This window comes from Patagioenas fasciata, chromosome 9, assembly GCF_037038585.1.
Source record: "Patagioenas fasciata isolate bPatFas1 chromosome 9, bPatFas1.hap1, whole genome shotgun sequence".
NCBI lineage: Eukaryota > Metazoa > Chordata > Aves > Columbiformes > Columbidae > Patagioenas > Patagioenas fasciata.
The window spans coordinates 14,814,139-14,836,362 of record NC_092528.1 but is presented as its reverse complement, the minus strand read 5'-3'; the positions used below and the strand labels follow the sequence as shown (position 1 = coordinate 14,836,362).

At 38.2% G+C, this 22,224-nt stretch overlaps 1 protein-coding gene across 3 annotated transcripts in view; it reads right to left on the bottom strand.

Annotated features, from left to right (window-relative positions):
- Positions 1-2,166: 2,166 nt before the first annotated feature.
- The window catches only part of COL4A3 (collagen type IV alpha 3 chain), a 61,366-nt gene continuing 41,308 nt past the window's right edge, over positions 2,167-22,224 (bottom strand). For all 3 annotated transcript variants that reach the window (XM_071812485.1, XM_071812483.1, XM_071812484.1), the window contains exons 30-52: positions 21,437-21,587; positions 21,192-21,305; positions 20,292-20,459; positions 19,051-19,140; positions 18,572-18,706; positions 17,764-17,862; positions 17,296-17,385; positions 16,790-16,929; positions 15,590-15,716; positions 15,221-15,301; positions 14,155-14,253; positions 13,109-13,159; positions 11,990-12,175; positions 11,372-11,502; positions 10,881-10,953; positions 9,517-9,588; positions 9,281-9,400; positions 8,133-8,231; positions 7,311-7,523; positions 6,639-6,816; positions 5,492-5,606; positions 3,988-4,160; positions 2,167-3,726 (exon numbers count right to left, since the gene is read on the bottom strand). In XM_071812485.1, the coding sequence (XP_071668586.1) occupies positions 3,642-3,726; positions 3,988-4,160; positions 5,492-5,606; positions 6,639-6,816; positions 7,311-7,523; positions 8,133-8,231; positions 9,281-9,400; positions 9,517-9,588; positions 10,881-10,953; positions 11,372-11,502; positions 11,990-12,175; positions 13,109-13,159; positions 14,155-14,253; positions 15,221-15,301; positions 15,590-15,716; positions 16,790-16,929; positions 17,296-17,385; positions 17,764-17,862; positions 18,572-18,706; positions 19,051-19,140; positions 20,292-20,459; positions 21,192-21,305; positions 21,437-21,587 (2,790 nt within the window). In that variant the 3' untranslated portion in view covers positions 2,167-3,641. The remainder of the gene's footprint in view (positions 3,727-3,987; positions 4,161-5,491; positions 5,607-6,638; positions 6,817-7,310; positions 7,524-8,132; positions 8,232-9,280; positions 9,401-9,516; positions 9,589-10,880; positions 10,954-11,371; positions 11,503-11,989; positions 12,176-13,108; positions 13,160-14,154; positions 14,254-15,220; positions 15,302-15,589; positions 15,717-16,789; positions 16,930-17,295; positions 17,386-17,763; positions 17,863-18,571; positions 18,707-19,050; positions 19,141-20,291; positions 20,460-21,191; positions 21,306-21,436; positions 21,588-22,224) is intronic.

Sequence of the window (22,224 nt, the reverse complement as noted above, 5' to 3'; positions counted from 1 at the left end):
CGTTATGAATTACCAGTCCTAGATCATGACGTCACCCTGTCCAGGCCCAACATCTTCTGTCGAATCTCAAAAATAATTACACCAGGCTCTACTCTAGCTGTATTCTAGTTTTTACAGGTTTTAGCTTCCTTGGTGGCCAATCCTTTCTGCTCTTGAACCTGGACTTACAGTGGTTCCCTAGGCAAGCTGTGTTTGTCAGCAAGCTGCAGGAGCAGCTCCCTTCCAGGGAGGAAGACGACCCCAGCCTAGGCAGCGTAGTGATGTCCAACAAGGGCACAGTCCCACCATCCTGCGCACAGCAACATGGAGCTGGGGTGGTGACAATAAAAGGTTCTACTGACTGTCCGGCAAGCATCAGGCAAACGCAAGGTGACAGGTCCCAAGTCAAAGGCAAGTGAAGAAGCTGGGAGCAGCAGGGGAGCAGGCTGGGCTCAGGCCCTACCTACGGCAGAGCTCAGGCAAGGCCTGGGATGGAGCTTGGATGTCCCGCCTGGACCTGTGTGCTGAGGCTGCCAGCTGGCAGGGCACTTGGGGCTGCTGCTGTGCCTGTGGCCCCATCAGCTGACCTTCATCTTCCTACTTTTTCCTCAGTGTCATCACAACACTTTCTCTCGTACTATTTCTGTCAACGGCAACTTGCCATGCACCTGTGCTTCATGCATATGAATCCAGCAGAAAATGTAAATGAAGGCAGTAGAAGAGAAGAACATGGCTGAGTTGTTCAAGACCAAAACCACTGTCTGTCACCAGCCCATCACAGTATCCGATGTAGAAATTTGTCAGGGAAGAAAGATAGCATGCCGACATCAGTTGGGGTATCCACACTGAAGTGCTGGACTCTAGTGTAGGAGAGTGAGCATCTTGCTGAGGGCAAACTCCATCTACTGGCTTTTAGTCAGATTACAGTTTGTTGTTTTTTTTTTTTTAATAGCATTATGCATAGGTAGTGGAAAAGATCATTAGCACTGGGAAGAACATAAAAACAGTGAAATGGGTCTTTTATTTAGTCAAAATATTTTTATTTGGCTGTATTTAGCAGGTTTTCTTTCTTCCATCCCCCCCCTCCCCAGTCTATATTATTTGCTCATCATTTCTGATTTCTCATGCTTCCATTCTTCCGGTACAATATATTAACACCTTGCACCTCTTGAGCATTTTCCAGTTAAGGCTCTCAAAGCATTTACAGACGTGAGTTAACTAATCCTCAGAACAGTCATTAGCAGTAGGGAAGTAAAATGGCCTGCAGCTGCAGAGAGAAGTTAAGATCATATTTCTTTCAAGCTTTTCTTTGATTTTCAGCTTGTATTATGCTGGGCTTGATGAATATTATGTATCCCTGCAGTTGTGTTTCATGGTTTTGAAAAGAAAGGCCGAGTTCGAACACTCAAAATCTAACACTATTTTTGAAAAACTTCAGTAAGTTGTCGAAGGCCACACAATAAGTGAGCAGCGGAATCCAAAACTGGGAACAAGGCATCACTTCCAGTTATGTGCTATACTATGAGACATAACTGTTTGTAACTTACCTTTGGACTTGAAAACCACACTGCATTCCCTTCTCCTTACACATTATCCTCTACTGACCATTTCCAGCAGACTCCTACCTCAGGTACTTAGATTCTACATTTTACCAGAACTTTTACATGAGGGTCTCCACAGTCATCAGTTGTATACAGTATACAATGCTTTTGGGTGACTGCAATGAGCCTTAATGGAAAACAAACAAACAAACCAAAACCAAACCACAAAAAGCCAACAACCTAACAAGCAATGTGTGTGAATTTTCTCCTTGAGTACTTAAAGCAAACTTGAGGGTTTATGGAAAAATCTAATATGTGGTTGTTTTAAGGAAAACACGCCCTCTTCCCCAAACCTGGTTCAAACAGAAGACTAAATATTAACTTGACATTAATATAATACTTTCTTATCAGTAGTGCATCTGCATAGAGTTTCTTCATAAAAACCTGCAAATTCACGATTATGCCTTGCAAACAGAAGTACTATGACTGTTCAGGCAAACAGTAATTTTAAAATATCCATTCAGTTCATATAAATGGTATCTTCACGTTAGCTCCATCAGAAGATACTGGCATGAAACACAGATGAAACTTTTTCTTAGTTAGGTTAACACTGAAAATTTAAACAGTCAGACAAACACAATGCAAGTATTTTAACAGAAACAATATAAAATTTCACTGGCTTAGAAAAGATCCAAATGAGAAATCTTGGTTATTTCAATGAATTGCAAGACCCTCCATTTAAAATGATGCATTTATAGAACTATTCAGATGAATTAGGCTTTCTTCTATAAAACTAAATACTGGAATTCTGATAGATTGTGCAAGTATTAAAAAATATTAACATTTTAAATGTTAACGTTACAATTTTAAATAGCCTTGCAAGTGCAATGTTATAAATATAAAAAAACCTCAGAGCTACAATTTTATATAAGTTATATGAGTAAATGAAAGTGCTTTTCAAGTATTTATGTTTGTTTACAGTTGGATTCTTCTGTGTAAGTCAGTGCTCAGATGGTACAATTTAAATATCAGTCTTTTTAAAAAATTTTGGATGCATGCATTTAACTGGATGGAATAAATGGTTTCAATTGCAGATATAGTGATAAATATTTAAATAAAGAATATACTTTGTGATAAATATATAAATATGGAACGTTATAAAATGTGAATATATTTTTTGTTATCTATTCAAAATCAAATAGAAAGAGATCACATCCTGATGGGTGTGTGATAATCTGATAATGCCATGGGAAACCTTGAGCCATAGAATAATTTTTAATTCCATCCAAATCCCAAATTATGATATACTAAGTAGTTGTTCTTCAGTAGAGACAAAAACATGTGATCATAATAGAGGCCCAATCACAGCAGCTTCTGAAGAATTTAAAGGATCTCATAATCTGTGTCAAAAGCTATGGAATCTAATGAAAACTTTCCAGGACTGTTAGTCAGCCCTTGGCCATAGTCCCTCTGGAGAACACAGCCAGTGCCCATGCATGGCGCAGCTCCCTTTCTGGCTAGTCAAGAACCATTATTACTGCACTGACACAAAAAAGACTGTATTCCTGTTTGCCAGCCAGAGGAAGGATGAGGTAAGCGGGGAGATACTTGTTTATTAGACAAGAAAAACAAAACAAAACAACCCTAAATTAATTGTTATGTACTTAAAAGTGCACTGAAGATATTTACTATTTAACCCTATATTTCGTGCCAGATTTTCATCTTAAATTATATCCACTTTGAACACTGAACATATATAAGCTGATATTAGAGCATTTAGTTTGTCTTGCGGTTTGAAAAGCACATGACACAAGTCAGCATTAACACCTTTCATTAAACTTGTGGCGATGCCATAGTTTTATCATGAAGATGCAGCTTAGAAATGATGCAGTTCAGCAGAAGCCCTACAGGCTGCCATTACAACCTTTCTCCAACAAAGTGCTTTGTCATTTGCCAAAGACAAAAGTCAAACTGTTGCCCTACCTCACCACAGTGCCGCATGGGCAATTTATAATTTCCTTTCCAGTTGCAGTTGGACTTTAATAAATTATAGCTCTTCAGAGTTAGGCAAATCTTTGTAATAGAAGCAGAGTTTCATATTCCATCAAGAGTGGCCACTGTTTAGACTGGTCTCTTCATGCAGACCTGACAACGGCTGATGATACTCTCTAGTTCTCCTGCTTTCAAAGTCTGTGGCAGAGGTTTCCTAAAAGAAAGAGAACATACATTTATTTTTTTCTTTAAAAAACAGGGAGAGATGATGAAACTTTGGATTTGGAATTACTAACAACATTCAAATCCTTGGCTCGCTTCAGGCATCTTTGTGCTACAGAAAAACCCTAATCCTGACAAAGGGGGATGTCTAAACTGTGGGGAATTACTAGGGGAACTCCCACATGTTATGCAGCAGTTATTGTCTCCCTGGGCACTTGCAGCATGGACGCAGGATGGATGCAGGAAAGTTTACCTGAACATTCTTCTTGGATTTAACGACGCCAACCAGAAGCTGTAGGAATTTGTGTAGTAGTTGCACGTCCCCCTGCCATGGCACTCTATGAATGGGATGGCTCGAAATTCTTCCAAACAAGATCCAGGAGATGCCAATGCTTGGCCAGAAGCTTCTGAGCCGGCACTTGTATACTGTAACCACCAACACATTTTTTATGAGAACTTGTCCATCAGCTTTTAGTAAACTGCAGGCGAAAAAAAAGAGTCTCTTTCTAAAACATACCATATGCTCTGTGGTATATTTTGGACAAAACAAAATGAACACAGATTAGTTTTATCAAACTTATAATGAAGCACAGAGGCCATATGAAAATTCAAGCACAGTTATGGCATTTAAGTCCCTGCAAAGGCCTTTTTCTGCTCCACAAAACCAGTACCAAGACTAGAAAGTAGCTGGCTTCTGTCCAGTTGAGGACTACAGTAATTGAATTACAAATCAGCCAAATCCCCTATTTGTGTGTTGATATTTTTTGATCCATTGATTGCTTCTCCAAAAAAGCCCAAACAGCAAAGGCAGCATTTTCCATCTCTGATGTTGGTAAGTGCTTGTAGAAATAGTTCTAAAATAATTTGTGACATTAGAAAATTGGCAAGAAAATATCATTTAAATTTGCTGATGTTGGAAATAAGCAAGTTATTTTAATAACCAGATGCTGCAAAATTCATTCTTTTCCAATATTATTATTATTATTATTACTACTACTACTACTACTTGGGGCCAAATCCCCGAAGAGATAACAAATTTCACATTAGACCTAAAAGGATGTTACATAATGCAAAAAAAAAAAAAAAAAAAGAACGGGGGGCGGGGGCGATGTTTAAATTCTGTTTTTTACCTTCATTTGCTAGCATCCCTATGACATCCCACAGGCACGGATACCAAGATGAAATGCTACGTCCCCTAGTACAGATACACCTTTATTCCCTTAATCAGTTCTCTTTTTGCAGACATAATATGAACTTGCTTCACTCATATCTCATTATGGCATCAAAACTGATGAGGCAGCCTTTGGTAGACACTGTACTGTATTTATTTGATTTTAGTTTTCTGGAGAGTAAAGCCCCAAGATCTGATTTATAAAAGAACTGCCTGGCATGGAAGTGAGTCAGTTATTTCTGTGTATTTGTGTTCAGAACCAGCTTAACCACTCCACTGCCAAAACCTGTTTCCTAGATCTTAAGCATGACACAGGAAAATAAGAGCCGGCAGTTATTTTTGTCAGACTAAAATCCTATGGTTCTCCTTTAATCTTCTCCCCTTTTCCTCCTCCCACCTATTTTTGAGTACAGATCAGAACAGTTTTTCCTATGCTTCCAGCATTGAATAGTAGTTAATAGTATTATGGTCTCCTGCTTGGCAAGGGAAAAAAAATAGCAATTATAAAGAGACAAATGAGATATAAGCAGATGAAAAGGCCAATGAAAGTGAGAGGAGACAATATTTCAAGTCTTTCAATCCTTACCATAACAAAAGAAAAGCCCTTCCAGAGAGATATCCAGCCTTCTGGACATGCAGGAACTACAGCTGTTTGGCTGTGAACTGCTATTACCATTGCAGCTCCTTCACAGACAACACACCTGTAAGAAGGGACATGCATTCAGTGCAGATATGAGGGAAAACATGTTCGCAGACAAAAATTATATCTTCTAGGATAGTAGCTACCTAATGGCAGGACTTGCTATACATGTGACAATTCACACAGGTTTTCTCTGTTTAATGAGATAAATAAATCAAAGGTAATCCAAATACCTTGCTTTGCAACTGCTTTGCAATATTTACTTGTAACACCAGACAAAAATTGCTATAAGATAGGAACTAGTTCCAGAAGATTTGAGCTTCCTGATTTTGCTTTTACTGAAGTAACAAGCTGCAAGTTAAATTTTACCTTCATGTGCTCACTACTTTACGTTTTTATGGTTTAGATCAAAATTTTGTAGCTTTATTTGCTGAGACTAGAAAAGGTAATCTTTATTTCCTAAATGAAGAAACTACGAATCTGTGCTACTAGACTGCAACGACTGCGTAGGGCAGGCTGGAAGACAGAGTGCAAAGCTTGTCTTTCCATCTTTGATTTTGCTACTCTTGGTCTTTCATGCTTTTAGAGCCTTTCCTCTTAAGATGCCCTTCATCCTTCTCAGCTCTTCTAAAGCAACTGGAGAGGGCCACATTTTCACAAGGATGTTTCGCAGCAAAGAATCTTCAGCTTCAACTTACAATGTTCTTCACCAGCTACCATAAATGTATCACACATCCTTGAAAGCAGAACTTGATTTGTACTGTATTCCAAATAACAAAGCTGTCTTTATTTCATTTCAGCCTGCCTCTCATATATGTAACAATAGTTTTTTTAAACAATATCACTGCAACCAGTAAGATTGTGTGCCATCTTCTCATGTCAGCTATACAGATCAAGCCCTGTGGTGGGATCCTTGTCTTAGAGTATCACTGAATATCTGACATATTTAGGCAAGTAATCAAAAATTGGGTGGTTAAAAACAGTGCTTGTACTGGCTGAGATGGGGAGGTTGTTGCCTAAGATTTGCCACTGAAACAATTTAGGATGCTTTTGTGGTTCCAGGCCAGAACAGCAAAAATTCTTATACTCTTACCTGCTTATATGGGGCTCTAGTGCCCTGCCAGAAATCGGTGCCATGTCCACTGGCATTACTGCTGCAGTTGACAGCCAGTATGAATAGTCATTGCGAGACGCAAAACTACAAACGTCATTGGTGCTACAGAATAAGAATGGCATGGTGGTAAATCTCTGCAGGCAGCTACCTGCTGTTCCTAAAAGACAAAAAAAGATGATGTAACTTGGTTACTTTAGTAACTATCAAAAGAGAAGTGTCTGCACGGTGGAATTATACAAAAGCAAAATGCTTATGGTATGAGTATATAAATATATGTATATAAAAAATAAGCACTAAGAACAAAATATTTTAAAATAATAATATATTATTGAATGGTGTCAGTCCTTGACACAGTGGCAGGAATTCAACTGCTTAAACAAAACCTTCTGGTGCCATTTTTGACACCCTGAAGCATCCCATTTCGTCTCCAAAAAGCAAGATTCTGTCTTAGATCCTGTGTTGTTACTGCCAGCCCTGTGCAGATGTTGTAAACATTTATCCTAGACATCTATCAGAGCAGCAGACCACTCTGGAGACTGACAGTTGAAACCAATGTTCATCTTGGACACTTGCTGTGAGTTTGGTTGCATGGCATCTTCACATCATTGGACTCTAAAGAAAATGATCGGAGAACTATTACCAATACAGTACCAAGATCTTGTCCGTGTGCTCGTTCATTTCCTTGTACAAAAAGCAGTGAATAGCCAACATAGATCTGTGATGTCCCTTGTGGGCATGAAGGAATCTTTGTAGATTGACTATGCCGAGTAAAGATAAAACCTCTTCTTGTTGGACCAGCACTGATAGTACCTGGTGATCCAGGTAACCCTTGTAGACCCGGAAAGCCAATCAGTCCAGGTTGCCCTGTAGAAGGGAAAGAAATATGACTGCAAATATTATAGTTTTGTTTGAATTTTCACTTCATTAAAATTTTTGGAACCACTTGAAAACTAACAAAAAAATTATCAATAAGTTGCTAGATGCAACTTGAAAATTAGTAGTATTTGTTGCTAGATGTATTAACACCTTCAGACCTAGCTCAGGTATATGGTAACTTATATGTAAGTTACATGGCATAGTTTCATGGAATAGTGAGAATTTATAAAGAACCATGGCCATTTGTACCAGAAAAAAAGTTGTAAAGTAAAAACATTTTCTGATGACTAAATAAAACTATTTAGTTCTATCTTGATGTCATAAAAAGGCACGCTGATACCTAGGGATTTCAAGTAGATAAATCAATGTGATTAATAACAGAGGAGCACAGTCAAGGCATTTTTTTTGTAAATTATTATTTCAGTTGTGAACATGCACCTTTTAAAATTAAGAACGTGTGCTTGTGGCCCTAATGCTACTGTAAACGTTACAACAATCTCAATACATGCAAGAGGAAGGATGCACAGAAATCAGGAATACAAGTTTATCTGTAAATTCAGTAGGTTCAGTCAAACAGAGATGTTTGCTTTTCTGTACCTCTTGGTCCTGGAAATCCTCTGTCTCCTTTTGGACCCGGCAGTCCTGGTTGACCTGGATGACCAAAATGTCCTGGTAGACCTTTTATTCCTTTAGGTCCTAAATCGTAATCAAGAAAAAACAAAATCATATAGCGGTAGTTATTCTAGATTTTAGTAACTGTTAATCAATGAAGTTAAAACCCCCATGTAAATGCACCTGTGTTAGAATAAAAACATCAGCATGAATTTACTAACTTCTGAGACTGTAGTGTTACTGTCACCGTATTTCCTATCAGGATGGCTACAAGGAAATCTTGGATGTATTGCAGAAAAATATTTTTTCTCATAGGAAATATTTACAGAAACCAAAGCAAATAGCTTTTTATTTTAGTTTGTGTCATATAATAGAAATATTTCAAATATATAACAACAAGCCAAAATCATCTCATCATGGTTTGTAATTCCATAAATAACGTAGTTCATTTGCAAAACAACTTTAATGGAAGTGCAGAACAATTCTTTAGTGCCTGCTTTGTTATGCTAGAGGCAACTGTCATTCCTGAGTGGGAGACACCTTCTAACAAGCCTGTGGCCCCTGAGGAGCTCCCGTCCTGGGGTGGAAAGCTGTGGTACTGAGAAGGGTGGCCAAGTGCCCACTGTGCATCCACCTTATCCTACCTACTCCTCACTTCCCCACTTCTCACAGCTGTGGCAGGCTTCACTTCCAGTGCCACTGGAGAAGTAGCCAGCCTCTCCTTTTCCTTCATACTCCCAGACTGTGACAGACACAATCACCCTGTGGCACATCTGGAGTACTTTTGTTACATGTGGTAATTCCCGCTCAAAATGACAAACATCCTGAGCATGGTTCTGGTTGGATGAAAATGGTGAATGTTTTATTACAAGTTTACTTTTTATTCCTTTATTTTGCTCAGGCTTATGTTGAAGGAGAAACTTACTCACTGACTGTGAGGATGGAGGGCAGATGGAATGGGCCCAGTTATAACTACAAGATTGTTAACAAGGTATAAAGAACTATTTTTAAATACAGATAGGTATTTTTAAAGACACGTCAATTTCCTACGCAGAAGCATGTTTTCCCACCAAACCAAAATGTTCCACTAAGCAGCATACACAAACATGTACAAAGATAAAAACGTAAACCACCTTGTATTCCGGGAATGCCCTGAATTCCTTGATCACCTGGTGGTCCTGGTCTTCCTGGCAGTCCAGGAGGACCCTTGCTTCCTGGGATGGAGAATGTTCTCCCAGGGACCCCAGGTGGACCTAGCAGCAAAAATATAATGAAAAGCTATTGCTTTATATAAAAAGAAAGCAAACAAGCTATAAAGTAAACAAATTAACTTAAATCAGCTGGTATTAGAACGAGAAGGGTTGGTTACCTTGCTGGCCCTTTGGTCCCCTTGGGCCTTCTGCACCTTGTGGTCCGGGAGGTCCTTGATTACCCTTTTCTCCTAAGAAAAAAAGATTGGAGATACATCTGTCTGGTTCACGATGTAAAAACAATTGTCAGGGTTTTAGAGGCTTATTTAAGAGTCCTGCATGATCCATGGAACCTTCCCAAGGAGTAACACAGCCTGTAGACTCATTTGAAATGCAAGTGTGGACTTCTACATCTTTGCTGTTACTGTATAATTTATAGGCCAAGTGCAGTCAGTTTATAAGATGTTCATATAGTGGCTAGTCCCATAAACCTAGCATAAAATCTCAACTTTAGACTATGTCCTTTTTATCTTATGTGCTTTTGACACGGAGTTTGCAGGCCACGTGCGACCTTCAGTGATGCTGTGAAATTCAACTCCCTTTACACCCTACTGTCAGTTGTGCTGATAGCTGTTAGGAGGGTTTTTCAAGTATTTGAAACTTAATAGGCAATTCTTTGCACTGTGCAAAATACAAGGTTACATCCAGATTGCTCTCCACAGTTCTGCTGGAAATTAAAAAAAAAAAAAAAAAAAAGATATTTTTTAGAAATAAGAGCTTTTTGCTTAAGAAAGTGTAATTACTGTCTGTACTGTGACTTGTCAAATTAGAGCAAATTTAAAATACACAATAATTAGCATGGAACATAAAACAGTAGGTTAAACAGATATCAGCAATTCGGTATCACTGTAAATCGTGTAATTGAAAAATGACAATATTAGAGTAATGCAGACCCCTATGAGATTTAAATCACTAGAAAAATGTCTAAATTAAAAGAATTTTTAGCCAGCTACTGATCCAACTAACTCTCAGGAGTATGAAATGAATGAAGCTAATGCATTTAACAGTTCATCTGCTGATAAGCTGATACATTAGATTATAATTGGGACTATTCTTACAGCAAACAGAGAAATCAGTGCTCTGTGTTGTAATTTTGACTAAATGCTCTTGAGTTCTATAGCTAAGAGGTTGCCAAAAAGTCACATCTAGCAGTGGTGTGGCATTTCTAATTAGTAGACTCAGTCCCAAAATCCTTACAGGTTATTAGTCACTAAGGACAAACTTGTTTTGCATTTGACTGGAATGGAGACCATTGAAGTTTCACCCCTTCCTCATTTTGACATCAGTTCAGACATACCCATAGGAACTAACTCAAAGAAAATGCTCCCATAGTGCATGTTTTCATTTATAGCGGACTTACACCCTGTTCTTGATGTAGAAACCTCAAGTCTCTAGGATCACATCTGGTACTATTACACACACGCTATTATAACACAACATGTAATGATTGTATTTGGCACACAAAAGTGTATGTAATAAATACCTTTTACACCTGGGAATCCACGAAATCCAGGGTCCCCTCTAGCACCAGGATAACCTGCTCGACCTTCTATTCCCTGCAAACCAGGTAACACCAAAAATAAACAGGAAGCAGCATCTGTGCACTATGAAGTACATTTTATTTTTTGTTCAGAATAGTCAAAGCACTATATTCACAGAATATGTTGTAACTAGAATAATCTGTTCCTTTTGTGAGCGTGTTAGAAATAGTCATATCATTGTTAATATTACTCTGTAAAACAGAATGGTGAAGGAAATGACATGCCAGAAATTCACAATAATTTCTTTATGGTCCACTTAAGTCCAGAAAAACTGCTTTTCATATCCATTTCTATATCTTTCCTCTATTAAATGTTTTTGGAGGATATGGGGATTTGTTGTTGTTATTGTTATTAAATTGTCCTGGCTGTTATTTTCATGGTAAGAGCAAAATTAACAATACAGTAAGAAACAAGCAATATTCCTTTCACTGACTTTCAGACCAGGAGGACCAGTGTCACCGGCAGGGCCTGATGGCCCTGGTATGCCATCTGCCCCTCTAACACCTTTGCTTCCTTTCATGCTGAGAGTGGGAAGACCAGGAGGCCCCGGAAAACCAGGAGTACCTGTATAGAGACATCAAAGTAAAGACTGCAAACAGAATTTCACATACATTACATGCAATGCAGTACAACATTCAACAACTTTATAACGGTACTCATGTTTACTACCTCAGTGATTCCCAAGGAAATATACCCATTAAAAAAAAATCAACTCATTTATCCTAGCCTGATAACTTAAGCTGAGATCTGAGCTGAGTTCTTGCAGTACTCCATACCACTACCTTTTTTAAAATATCCTCCAGTTGTAGTTACGACTGTAATCACACTCATGCTATCTCACTTCTTTGAAGTTGGATCTCAGCTGCCCTACAGACCACATTCTATATAGACCATCATGGTTAATGGTAACACTGCATTAACTGGTAAAGGAACTACCTGTTTAACTAGGAAGCTCTTAGGGGAAGGCCCCTTTCAACCTTGAGTTCTGGACAGGCTGAGTTCTGCTTTCAAATACCAGTATGTAATTTCAAATAAATGAGGATAAACACACCTGTTCTTCCATCTGCACCGGGAAAACCTCTGTTCCCTTTTTGGCCAGTAATTGCCATGCCTGTTGTGCCTTGAAATCCAGGTAACCCCACTAACCCAGGGGGTCCAATGGGTCCTTGATCACCCTGATGACCTTTCACACCAGGTGGCCCCGGAAAACCAGGCAGTCCCATGTCCCCTTTGATTCCTGCAAAGTATAAGTATTACATATGAGGAGAGCTGCCAAGGCAGTAAAACGGTATGACTACAGAGAATATGTGCATTTACTGTACCACAAAGGTGGAATTCAGCCTTTGTTTTTAGTATGGAGAAGTCACCAAAGTCTCCTTGCTACTGTAGAGCAAAATAGTTGTGAGAAAACAGGACTCTCTGCAAGACAGTTTACACACCACTCCTTTTTCTTAAACTCCACTTCAGAGACTGCTCATATAAAGGAATAAACTTGAAAGGAGGGTATAAAGACCAGAACAGGGCTTATTTCTCAATGCATGCGTAGAAGAAATGCTGCTTTGAACATCAGAACTGGCAAATCCTTTTAAACTAAATTCCAGCTAAAAGCATAAATATGAGAACAATAAAATAAGAGACTACTCTCAAAGGGTATTTTTCTAAGGTTGATCCTAAGAGAACGAGATCTATATCTGGAGGGTATGAAGACAGATCAGTGGATTTCTACCAGTACTAGAAATCCAGTGCAAAACCTAAACAATGGGAAGAGTCCCCTCAGTCAACTGTTCATTAGCATAAAAGGGGAGATGAAGAAAATTAAAATGCAATCACCGTGTTCATCATCATAATTGTTTTTCATTAGAACATACTCTGTTAATCAAATTATGTATCAAAATAAAATTTTGAAAGTTCTAGAATGTGTATATCATCTGCACAAAACCACAGAAGTTAGCTGTTTCATTTCCCTTTTACGATAGTCTTTACAAGCAAGAACTCTTGACATTTAATATACAGCACTGAATAACTGATTAGAAGCACAGAATCACTCTTGGTTTCCTTTGACACTCTTAGTGCCATTTCAAGCATCCAAAAACAGGAGGAGACTTAAAGATGAGGATAATTAATCTTGTATTTAAAAATTAAGCTTTTACTTTCTGAAAATATGACTCACCTCTACGACCAGGAATACCTTGAAGGCCAAGGATTCCTCTCCCTGGTGCTCCTATAAAATATTAGGTAATGTTACACTCAAAGTCCTGAATAACTGTTAGAAAACATCATAGTTCTCTAATACTTGACACATTTCTTCAGAATTCACTGAATCAAAGTGTAGATTTTAGTTATATGTAAAATATAATTTATTGGTTATTTCCATTTCTTCTACCCAGAAATACATTTTAAATTGGTGAGTTTTTCTATATAGTAGGAACTCTTATTAATCAGTCATATTTGAGGTACATTCTACAATAATAAGCTTTGTCTTTTTTTTCAGAGGAATAATAAAAAAACCCATCAGAATAAAAATCTGCATTTAAGTTAGTTACTGAGAAAAATAAAAGAAATGTAAATACCTAAACCAGAAAATATGTTAAGAGTGATTACTTCAAACTTAACATGAAAAAACTTTCTATGAATGCCTTCTCAATATCCTCTTTATACTAATATGCAAAGAAGTATTTTCTTTATCAAATCTGAAAACACTTTCTATCAGAATTCAGTGGAGGACTAAATCTATCTGTGGATGTTGATAACATCAAGAATGACATTCAAATGAAAGATTGTATAACCCAAGGGCCAGGTCATGGAAACCTTCACTATTTATGTAAGTAAACACTGTGATTCATTTTATCTTATCTCCACGTAAGAGACAAGACTCCTTTAAAAGAATTTAGGTTCTTTTCATCTCTTTGAGATTAAGCACATAAGAACTACTGACAGTAGTACTTTGGCTCTTGCAGCGTTTAACATTTTTAGGGGAAGCTGTAACAAATCGCATGTGTAATAGAACAGTTACATACACTTTTGGGTTGTTAACAGCATGTACAACAATTATATAGAACAATCTGTGAATTCTGTAAAAATTAACCCCCTTAAACTTATGAAGTTATCTTTGGCTCCACAGAAGCTCCTTATTAATCCTTCCCAAATAGTCCTTGTCAGGTTAACTACGGAAAAAAGCAATTGTAAAATACAACAAAAATATTTCAGTGGTGTTACCTGGTTCTCCCTTTACTCCTGGGGGACCAGGCATACCATCCTGACCTTGAGTACCTCTTTCACCAACAAGCCCATTTTTTCCAGGTTCTCCAACAGCACCTGTGAATTGTAATGGACCACAATATCATTTTCACCTCTATTATTTTGCATTTCAAAGGGAGAAGACATGAGTCCTCTCTATTAAAATGTAATTAGTTGAGCTACTTCAAATATAGATGTAACCTGTGTTGGTGTATAAACATTGTTGAGCCCACTGGACTTCAGTGGATTTAACACCCACACAATTTTCACAGACAATAACTTTCTGTCTTTCAAAGACATTTTAGGACCCTGCCTTTGATTTAATCCACACTGGTGGGAATCCATACAGGCAGCGGGGTTTCTTCTCCCTGGCTTTATTACAAATTCAAGGTTTCTCTAAACAGGGAGTAGATTCTGGTCTTTGCTAACTGCTGATAAGTCAGTGCAAGTTTACTGAAGTCTACAAAACTACAACATCATAACTTTGGTCACCATCTCTGAATATAAAAGCATTCAATGTTCTTTTTGGAGATAAAGACTGGCACTCGCTTTATTAAAGTTTGCATTGGGTACTCGTCTGTTGCTGCATATTTACACACTGCCCCTTACATAGTTTGAAAGATTGGATCTTTTCTGTTGTTTTAACAAAAAACTGCAACTCTGCCCCGTCTTTCCATTCAAATTAATTTTCTTCTTCTCCTCATCTAGCTACATCTTAGTTTATTATCCTACTTTAGAAGGTAGAACAAGCCTTTCTTACAGTTGTTTGGATATCATATCTTGAGACCTCTGGATGAAAGAAAAAAGCTTTACAATAGTGAAACAAAATTAAAACCTCTTGCCGCAGCTGAACTGATAACATTGGAAATACGCTGTTTAAGACCTTAGCTGGAACCAGAGAAGGTAAACAAAGCCTTGAACTAACATAAACAGAGACTGCAACTACAACAGTTAAATTTTTAAAGCTCAGAAGAATATCAACTGCCTCATTACAAAGAAAATAAACCAGGCAGCAGTGGGTTGGGAGAGATGCTGTACACCATACCAGGAGGGCCTGCAATGCCCTGTTGTCCTGGGCGGCCCTGCCGTCCTTTAACACCAATATCTCCAGGAGGTCCAAGCTTCCCTGTAAGAAGAAAGAGTGTGTGAAAGGAGAAAAGGCATTCTCACTTGGTCCAGACTCAGTCTGAGAACTTTGATACCATTTCCACTTTGGACAGCTGCAAACAATCTCTAGGTGACGTAAGCTACTCTGGCTGCACTGACTACAAAAGAGCCATTTAGGTTTACAGCACTTGAATATAAATGTACCACTTCACAGGCACCCTGTGTAGTTTATTGAGAAATTATCTTCTAGAAGTGTGTCAACACCTCACCACCCCTTCAAAATAAAACCAAACCAAACTCCCCCTACCTGGGATTCCTGCACTTCCAGTTTCCCCCCTGATGCCATGTGGTCCTGGTATTCCTTCATGTCCTGGATGACCTTGGGATCCTTTTTCTCCTTTGCTGCCCAAAACTCCTGGAAGCCCCAGATCTCCCTGAGAAATAGCAGTTGCACACAAACAGGTGAGAATCACTTCACATTAAATACATTACATTCCATATTTGAACAATAGAAAAAATTTACATAATTTTAAAGGTTGAGTAAGTGTAATCATGGTTTCTTATGATTTTCAGGCAAAACTTAAAGCAGAATAATATAAAGTCTTCTCATAATACCACTCATCCCTTAGACATAGCTAAGAAATAAAGATTTCTCTAACCTGCGCAAGCCAACTTCAGTCTTTAGTTTTCACCTGCACATAGACTTCCTTTCAATTTTATTCTAACAGCTCCTCTTTTGATTCAAACATACATTCCATACATAATATGCCGCTATAGAAAATACTGAAATGCGTATTTTTTCCTTGAATTCCTACTGACTTTCACGACCATAATCTCATTATGGTTACCCAGCTAATACACAAAATAAACAGATAATTTAGAGAAATTACAGGACTTTTAGTACCGTTTACAGCCTAAATCACATATTTAACATAATCTCATCTGTAAAAAGACTCCCAGTTGTTCACACCCAAAATACGTGGTGTAAAATTGTATGCAATTTACCTAACTCAAAAGAAACCCTTTTTTTTCTTAGCAATTTATATTATGCTCAATAATATATACTGCTAAGAAAAAATCCAATTCATCTTGTCTAATTATATTACTACATTGTCAAAAAGCAACAGTACAGTTTTAGATTACAGAACTTTCACATTTGCTACGACTGTGTTTTTTCTGTACTTGTTTTAACGTACAAGTATTCCTCTTGCTGATGTTTTAAGTGCAAGTCCTTGGTCTTAATGGATTAGCAACTTTTACAGAAACAAAGTTATTTCCAGCATATTCCATCTTTACAAATAAGAAATTCTGGCACCAAGAGAAAAAAAGTATAATCAACTCAAAAATTTCTCCTGAGAAATGACACAGTAAGATTTTCATATTTCTTATCATTAATAAATTATCTGCTTTTGCAAACTCTGCAGCTCTTGCTTACATGCTATTCTGCTTCTATAATCAAAGGTTCTGCTCATTGCCTAATATGACGATGTTTCCATTGCCTTTATACCTTTGGACCAGGTTCTCCTGGAGGCCCAGCAGATGGGTACCCAGGGTCTCCTTTGTCACCTGGAAAGCCACCATAGCCCGGCGGACCAGGGTCACCTGATGGTCCTGGAAAGCCTGGAGATCCTTTCTGTCCTTTTGGACCTGGAATAATACAGATACTCATACCTTTCTTAAAAAGATCATAATTGCATACCACATCTCATGTTTTGTGAACTAGTGCTTGTATAGTCAGATATTCATTAATTTACACAGCCAGTGATTTTATTTCTAAACACTTTAAGAAAACTCTCTTACATGTAATGATATTTAAATTGAAGAAGATTTATTTCATTTAGAGATAGCAAGAACTGCATTCTGCAAGTTAGGCAAATGCTGGGGTGGTGAGGTACTGTAAAGACTAAATCCCAGTCCAAGTGTTGCGCAGTGCGCTTACAGTAATTGCTCAGATCTGTGCAAATGCTTCTATGCAGCTCTATGAATTTGTAAAATGGCTTAATAGAAAATGACCTGGAATTCCCATGTCCCCATTGTTTCCTGGTGCACCTGGGAACCCTTGTGCTCCAGGAATCCCTGGCAGACCCATAAATCCTTTGACACCTGCAAAATGAAGAAATGAGTCATCTTCACATGTGTGCTTGTGGCTGGCTGGTAGAGCTGTCATTAATACAGAATCTTCTACCACACACCTTGTCCTGGTATCTTATTATTTTATAAATCAACATGCAGCGAAAGTATAATTCACCCCAAACAACAGTCTTTATTTGGAAAGAAACAAAGAATCACCTACTCATAGCTGCTATGACTTCCGAATAGCAGCTTTTGAAATTGCTTAGTTCCAGAATTCTCAGAAAAGCTTCAGAGTTAATGCAGAGACTGTAGTGCTGCTGCTGGAGCTGAATTTAAGTGCTGGCATTGAGGTAGTATTATCTCTACCCTCCATGTGATACAGTAATGTTCAATACACCAACTCCATACCTGGTAGACCAGGTATTCCTTCAGACCCATCAAGACCTGGGGGACCTTGCACACCAGCATCTCCTTTTTCTCCTCTTAGACCCATTCTTCCTTGGACTCCTAAACGAAAGTTTAATTAAAAACAAAATTACAAAACATCTTAGAATATAACTTCTATGTAAAGTTTGAAGTTTTATAATTCCTAAAGCTAACAACGCAGAAGTGGGGCATAGGATTTTCACTCTGTGAACACACACAAACAAGACACAAGCTCACAATTAATGCCTTCTGTATTTCTCATATGGAGACAAGAGGAAGTTTCTCAAAGCTTCCGTAGGAAAATGTCTCCACAAAGAGCCAGATAGCATTAGTTAAGTATGTACAACTCATACACAGTCTATATTACAAACAAAGGAATTATTCTGACAGCGAAGTATTTCTGAAGAGACTCTATTTCTTTGCAATCCAACATTTAGTTGGTAAGCATGTCCATTTCTGTGCTCACAGGTTACTAAATATGTATAAATATGAATGTATAGCGTATATATATATAAGCATCTTAGTACTACTGACATATTATTACTGGTTTAATATTACAATAAGAAGTTTTTTTAAGGAATATAGACTTGTTAAAATGGAGATAAATATTCTGTGCAATGTACATCTATCCCATAAATAAGAAGACAGAGCATTCAACAATCATTATTTCAAAGCCATGTTAATATTGTCAGTAGTAGAGTCAGTTTCTTCCATGTTTTAGAGTCCACTGGAACTTCAACATAGATGACAACCCTAACTACTTCTGAATGACAGAACAATGAACACATACCTTTTAAGCCTTGTTCTCCTTTATTCCCAATACCAACCAAGGTCTCAGATGGTCCAGGAAAACCTTTATCACCTTGTTCACCTTTTGCTCCAAGAGATCCTTTTCTTCCCGTTAGTCCTTGGAAGCCAGAAGAACCTACAAGAAAATGTAATGAAAATTTCTGTTCTGAATAATCCTGTTGGATAGATACAATAATGATTGGAACATGAATGGAGTGGGAAAAAAAAGCACAGCAAAAAAAGCAGTCTGCTCTTTATTTAGCAAATTGCCAGCCACTTCGACAAATACCAGTGAAACAGAAAAGGTGGTGATTCAAAACTGCTAAAAAAAAATACTGTCATTCAGTCTGTACTGCACATATCCAGAAAGATTCAGCAAGACTCAAATTATGGTATGATGTGTACTCTGGAGTGATAACATATCAAGATGGATCACAGAATATTTCAGCAATAATGAAGGCCAATACTATGGCCACTTGCCTCTGATACCCGGGCTGCCAGGCCTTCCAATCATGCCAGGGGGTCCAGGAAATCCTAACAGGCCCATTATACCTGGCTCTCCCCTCGAGCCTGTGGAATTGAAGCAATAGGAACATTTTTGTTAGTATTTCATCAGTGAAATAGAACACTACATCACACACGTCTGCTATAAATGTGTAATTGCTTGTGGTGTTTTTTTCTCCATTTCTACAACATTGTCAAAGCCAGTTTTCCTGTCTTTAAGCACACAAACAGCACTTACATACACAGTAACCCCTGAGCTACCTAGACTAGTAGCTGCAACAGCTGCTATCACTGACTGAAATAGCTGTCAGTGAGGATAATGTATCTGAGATGTCCACACAAGGATGGGAGGATGTATGGGAAACACACTCCTTTCTGGCTCAGGAGCTGAAGTCCATATGGGACATGACAGCTCCCCTCAGATGACATCAGAAGCCTAAGCTGGTGCAACAGAACAAGTGCTATGCATTTATCATTAGTTTTATAGGTTGTATATAGAAAAAGATACATACCATATCCTTTCCACTGTATAATGGAGGATTTTATAGTAATGAAAAATATTTATTAGAGATAAGAAGCATTTCATACCTGATTTCTTTTATTCTACAAATAAAATTTTGAACATATTTCTGAAAAAAACCCTACAGGGATTACCTGCCTTACTTAAAGTTAGCTCTGGTTGATGTGACAGAATTTGATTGGACTCAACTCTGCCAGACTTCAGATGCAAACTTGCTTTTTAAGAAAAAGATGATAGCATCAACAAGCTATCTGTTTGAAATGCTAAGTAAGAACTACTAAACACTTTACACTTCCATTATTCTTTGGAGTTGCTTTGAATGTTAACTAGTTCATGTCCTACTGCAAGGACATTGCTCTACAGAAACCAATGTAAGGTAGTCCTCTGTTCTTAGAAGATTGTTATAGAAAATTCAGTACTGTGTCATGAAAACTTCAAAATATGATCATAACTTAGGGAATGATGATTTATTTGTTTTCCGTATAGATCTCAGTAATATATAAAAGCTGTTGATGGAAAAATACAGGGTGTTTCAGAAAGATGGACCCAGTTTCAAAGCAGAGAGATTTCAAATTGGGTCCATCATTTTGAAACACTTTGTATTTCAGCATCTTCAATTTGGAAAAGCATGACTGACACCTTTTTGCAGAGACCAACTTAATTTCTCTGTCAAAACAAGTATTTGGGGAATCCTTACCTGGCACACCAGAGATTCCTGGCCTTCCAGACTGTCCCTTGGGACCAGGTAATCCTGTATTTCCCTGAAGACCTACTAATCCAGGTTCCCCAGGCTTCCCGTAGATTCCTGGGATACTCAAGCCAGGAGGACCTAGTTTTCCTTTTGAACCTTGCAAACCTCTTCCTCCTAGGAAAAATGTATGAAAGTGTAGTACGGTACGTCTGACTGGAAAATAAACCTTTATCTCTATTTTGACATCACGAGCATGAAACTCTTCCTGAACTCTGCCTGTTTGAGGGCTAAACATTCGACCTGTAAGACCACATGTTCAGGAAATCTTAAAAGAGCTGTGCGTTGGGTGAGAGTAGACAATTCTGTTCCTTCTCAGAAAAAACCCACCAATTCTGCATTAATTCTCTCTTAAAAAAAAAATAAATGAATAAAATATTCTTTTGAGATCATGTGTAGCAGGATTGTGGTGGGTACCCAAATGTGTTATCTCTTGGACAAAAATCAAACACAGTATATGCAGGTACTTTGGAAAACCTAAGCTGATTTTCTACCTAGCTGAGCTCTTCCTCTGTTTTGTTTCTTTAGCAATCACATTGCAGCAAACAATCTAAATTCAGCCCCACACAGGAGACATGACTGAAATATCCCTTTTCCTGTGGAATTTGGGCCAGTTTGTGACTACTGTTTGCGCTGTATAGTGGAAGCTGAATCTCAGTCCATATTAATCAGTGCACGTGTTTCCTCCCATCTGCAGAAAGTGCATGTTCTAAACGGGCTCACATTTTCTGATATACTATCCTATAGCAAATACTCAGAAACAACTTCAGCTCCCTCAGGCCATTGCAAGGCAGAAACAAAACTCAGACCGATCCAGCCAAATGGCACATTTGATTCAGAAGGCCCTACCTGGCGGGCCTGTAGCTCCCTGGCCACCTGGCAAACCTGGCAGGCCAATAAGACATTCAGCAGGTTTCCCTGGAAAACCTGGATCTCCAGGAACTCCAGGTGGGCCACGATCTCCTAAAAGAAAGGAGACTGGATTCACAATGATTTCAGTAGAAGTTTCAGGCTTTGAGTGAGCATTGTTTGACTTGGCTTCCTTTTTCTTAAAATAACTTGCTGTGCTCCTTGAGCTTGTCTGACAACAGTACCTCTCAGGCCATCATCACCATCATGTCCAGCATGCCCTGGTAGACCTGGAAGTCCTGGAAATCCAGTATCACCTTTTGAGCCAGGAATGCCACGATCTCCTGGTAAACCCAGTCTACCTGGCTCTCCAGGAATAACTGTGCCTGGGTCACCCTGCAATACAGAGAGAAATGGAAACAATCTATGTGTACTGTTTTGCAAATCTGCCAAAATATTTTCTCTACTGTGTGATCAATTAACTTCTTCTATGAGGGCAATTTTCTCCATTCCTGGAGGATCTTTCACATAATTTTTAATAACTCCAATTCAGCAGATCACTGGATGTTCCTTATTGACGAGCTGCAGGTTCCACACCAGAGAAGTAATTCATTTAGACTGCTTTTGAATTCTGCCCCCAACTCCACGAAATTGCTACTGAGCAATGCAAGGCACTTCCATCCGTTTGGCCTTTACTGCATTGTGGTGCTGGCTGTAGCTGTGAAAAGCTTTGGACTTGCATCTGAAAATTTGGTTGAAGTTTGCGTAAATACAACTTTACTTTATATGATAGTCATATTTTTATAAAAATATTTATTTAAATAATCAAGGTCTCTTTATTTACATGAACAGATATTCTAACAATACTCAAAGACAGTTATTGGGGTTTTTAAATCATTCTTCTGAACGTTGTTTTCCATGAAGACTGGTTTCTCACAAATGTCCCAAGTCTATTCCCTGAATTGTTTTTTTTTTTTTTTTGGCAGACTGAACTACTGGTTGTTTCAAGTAGTAGCTTTGAGTACCAGCAATA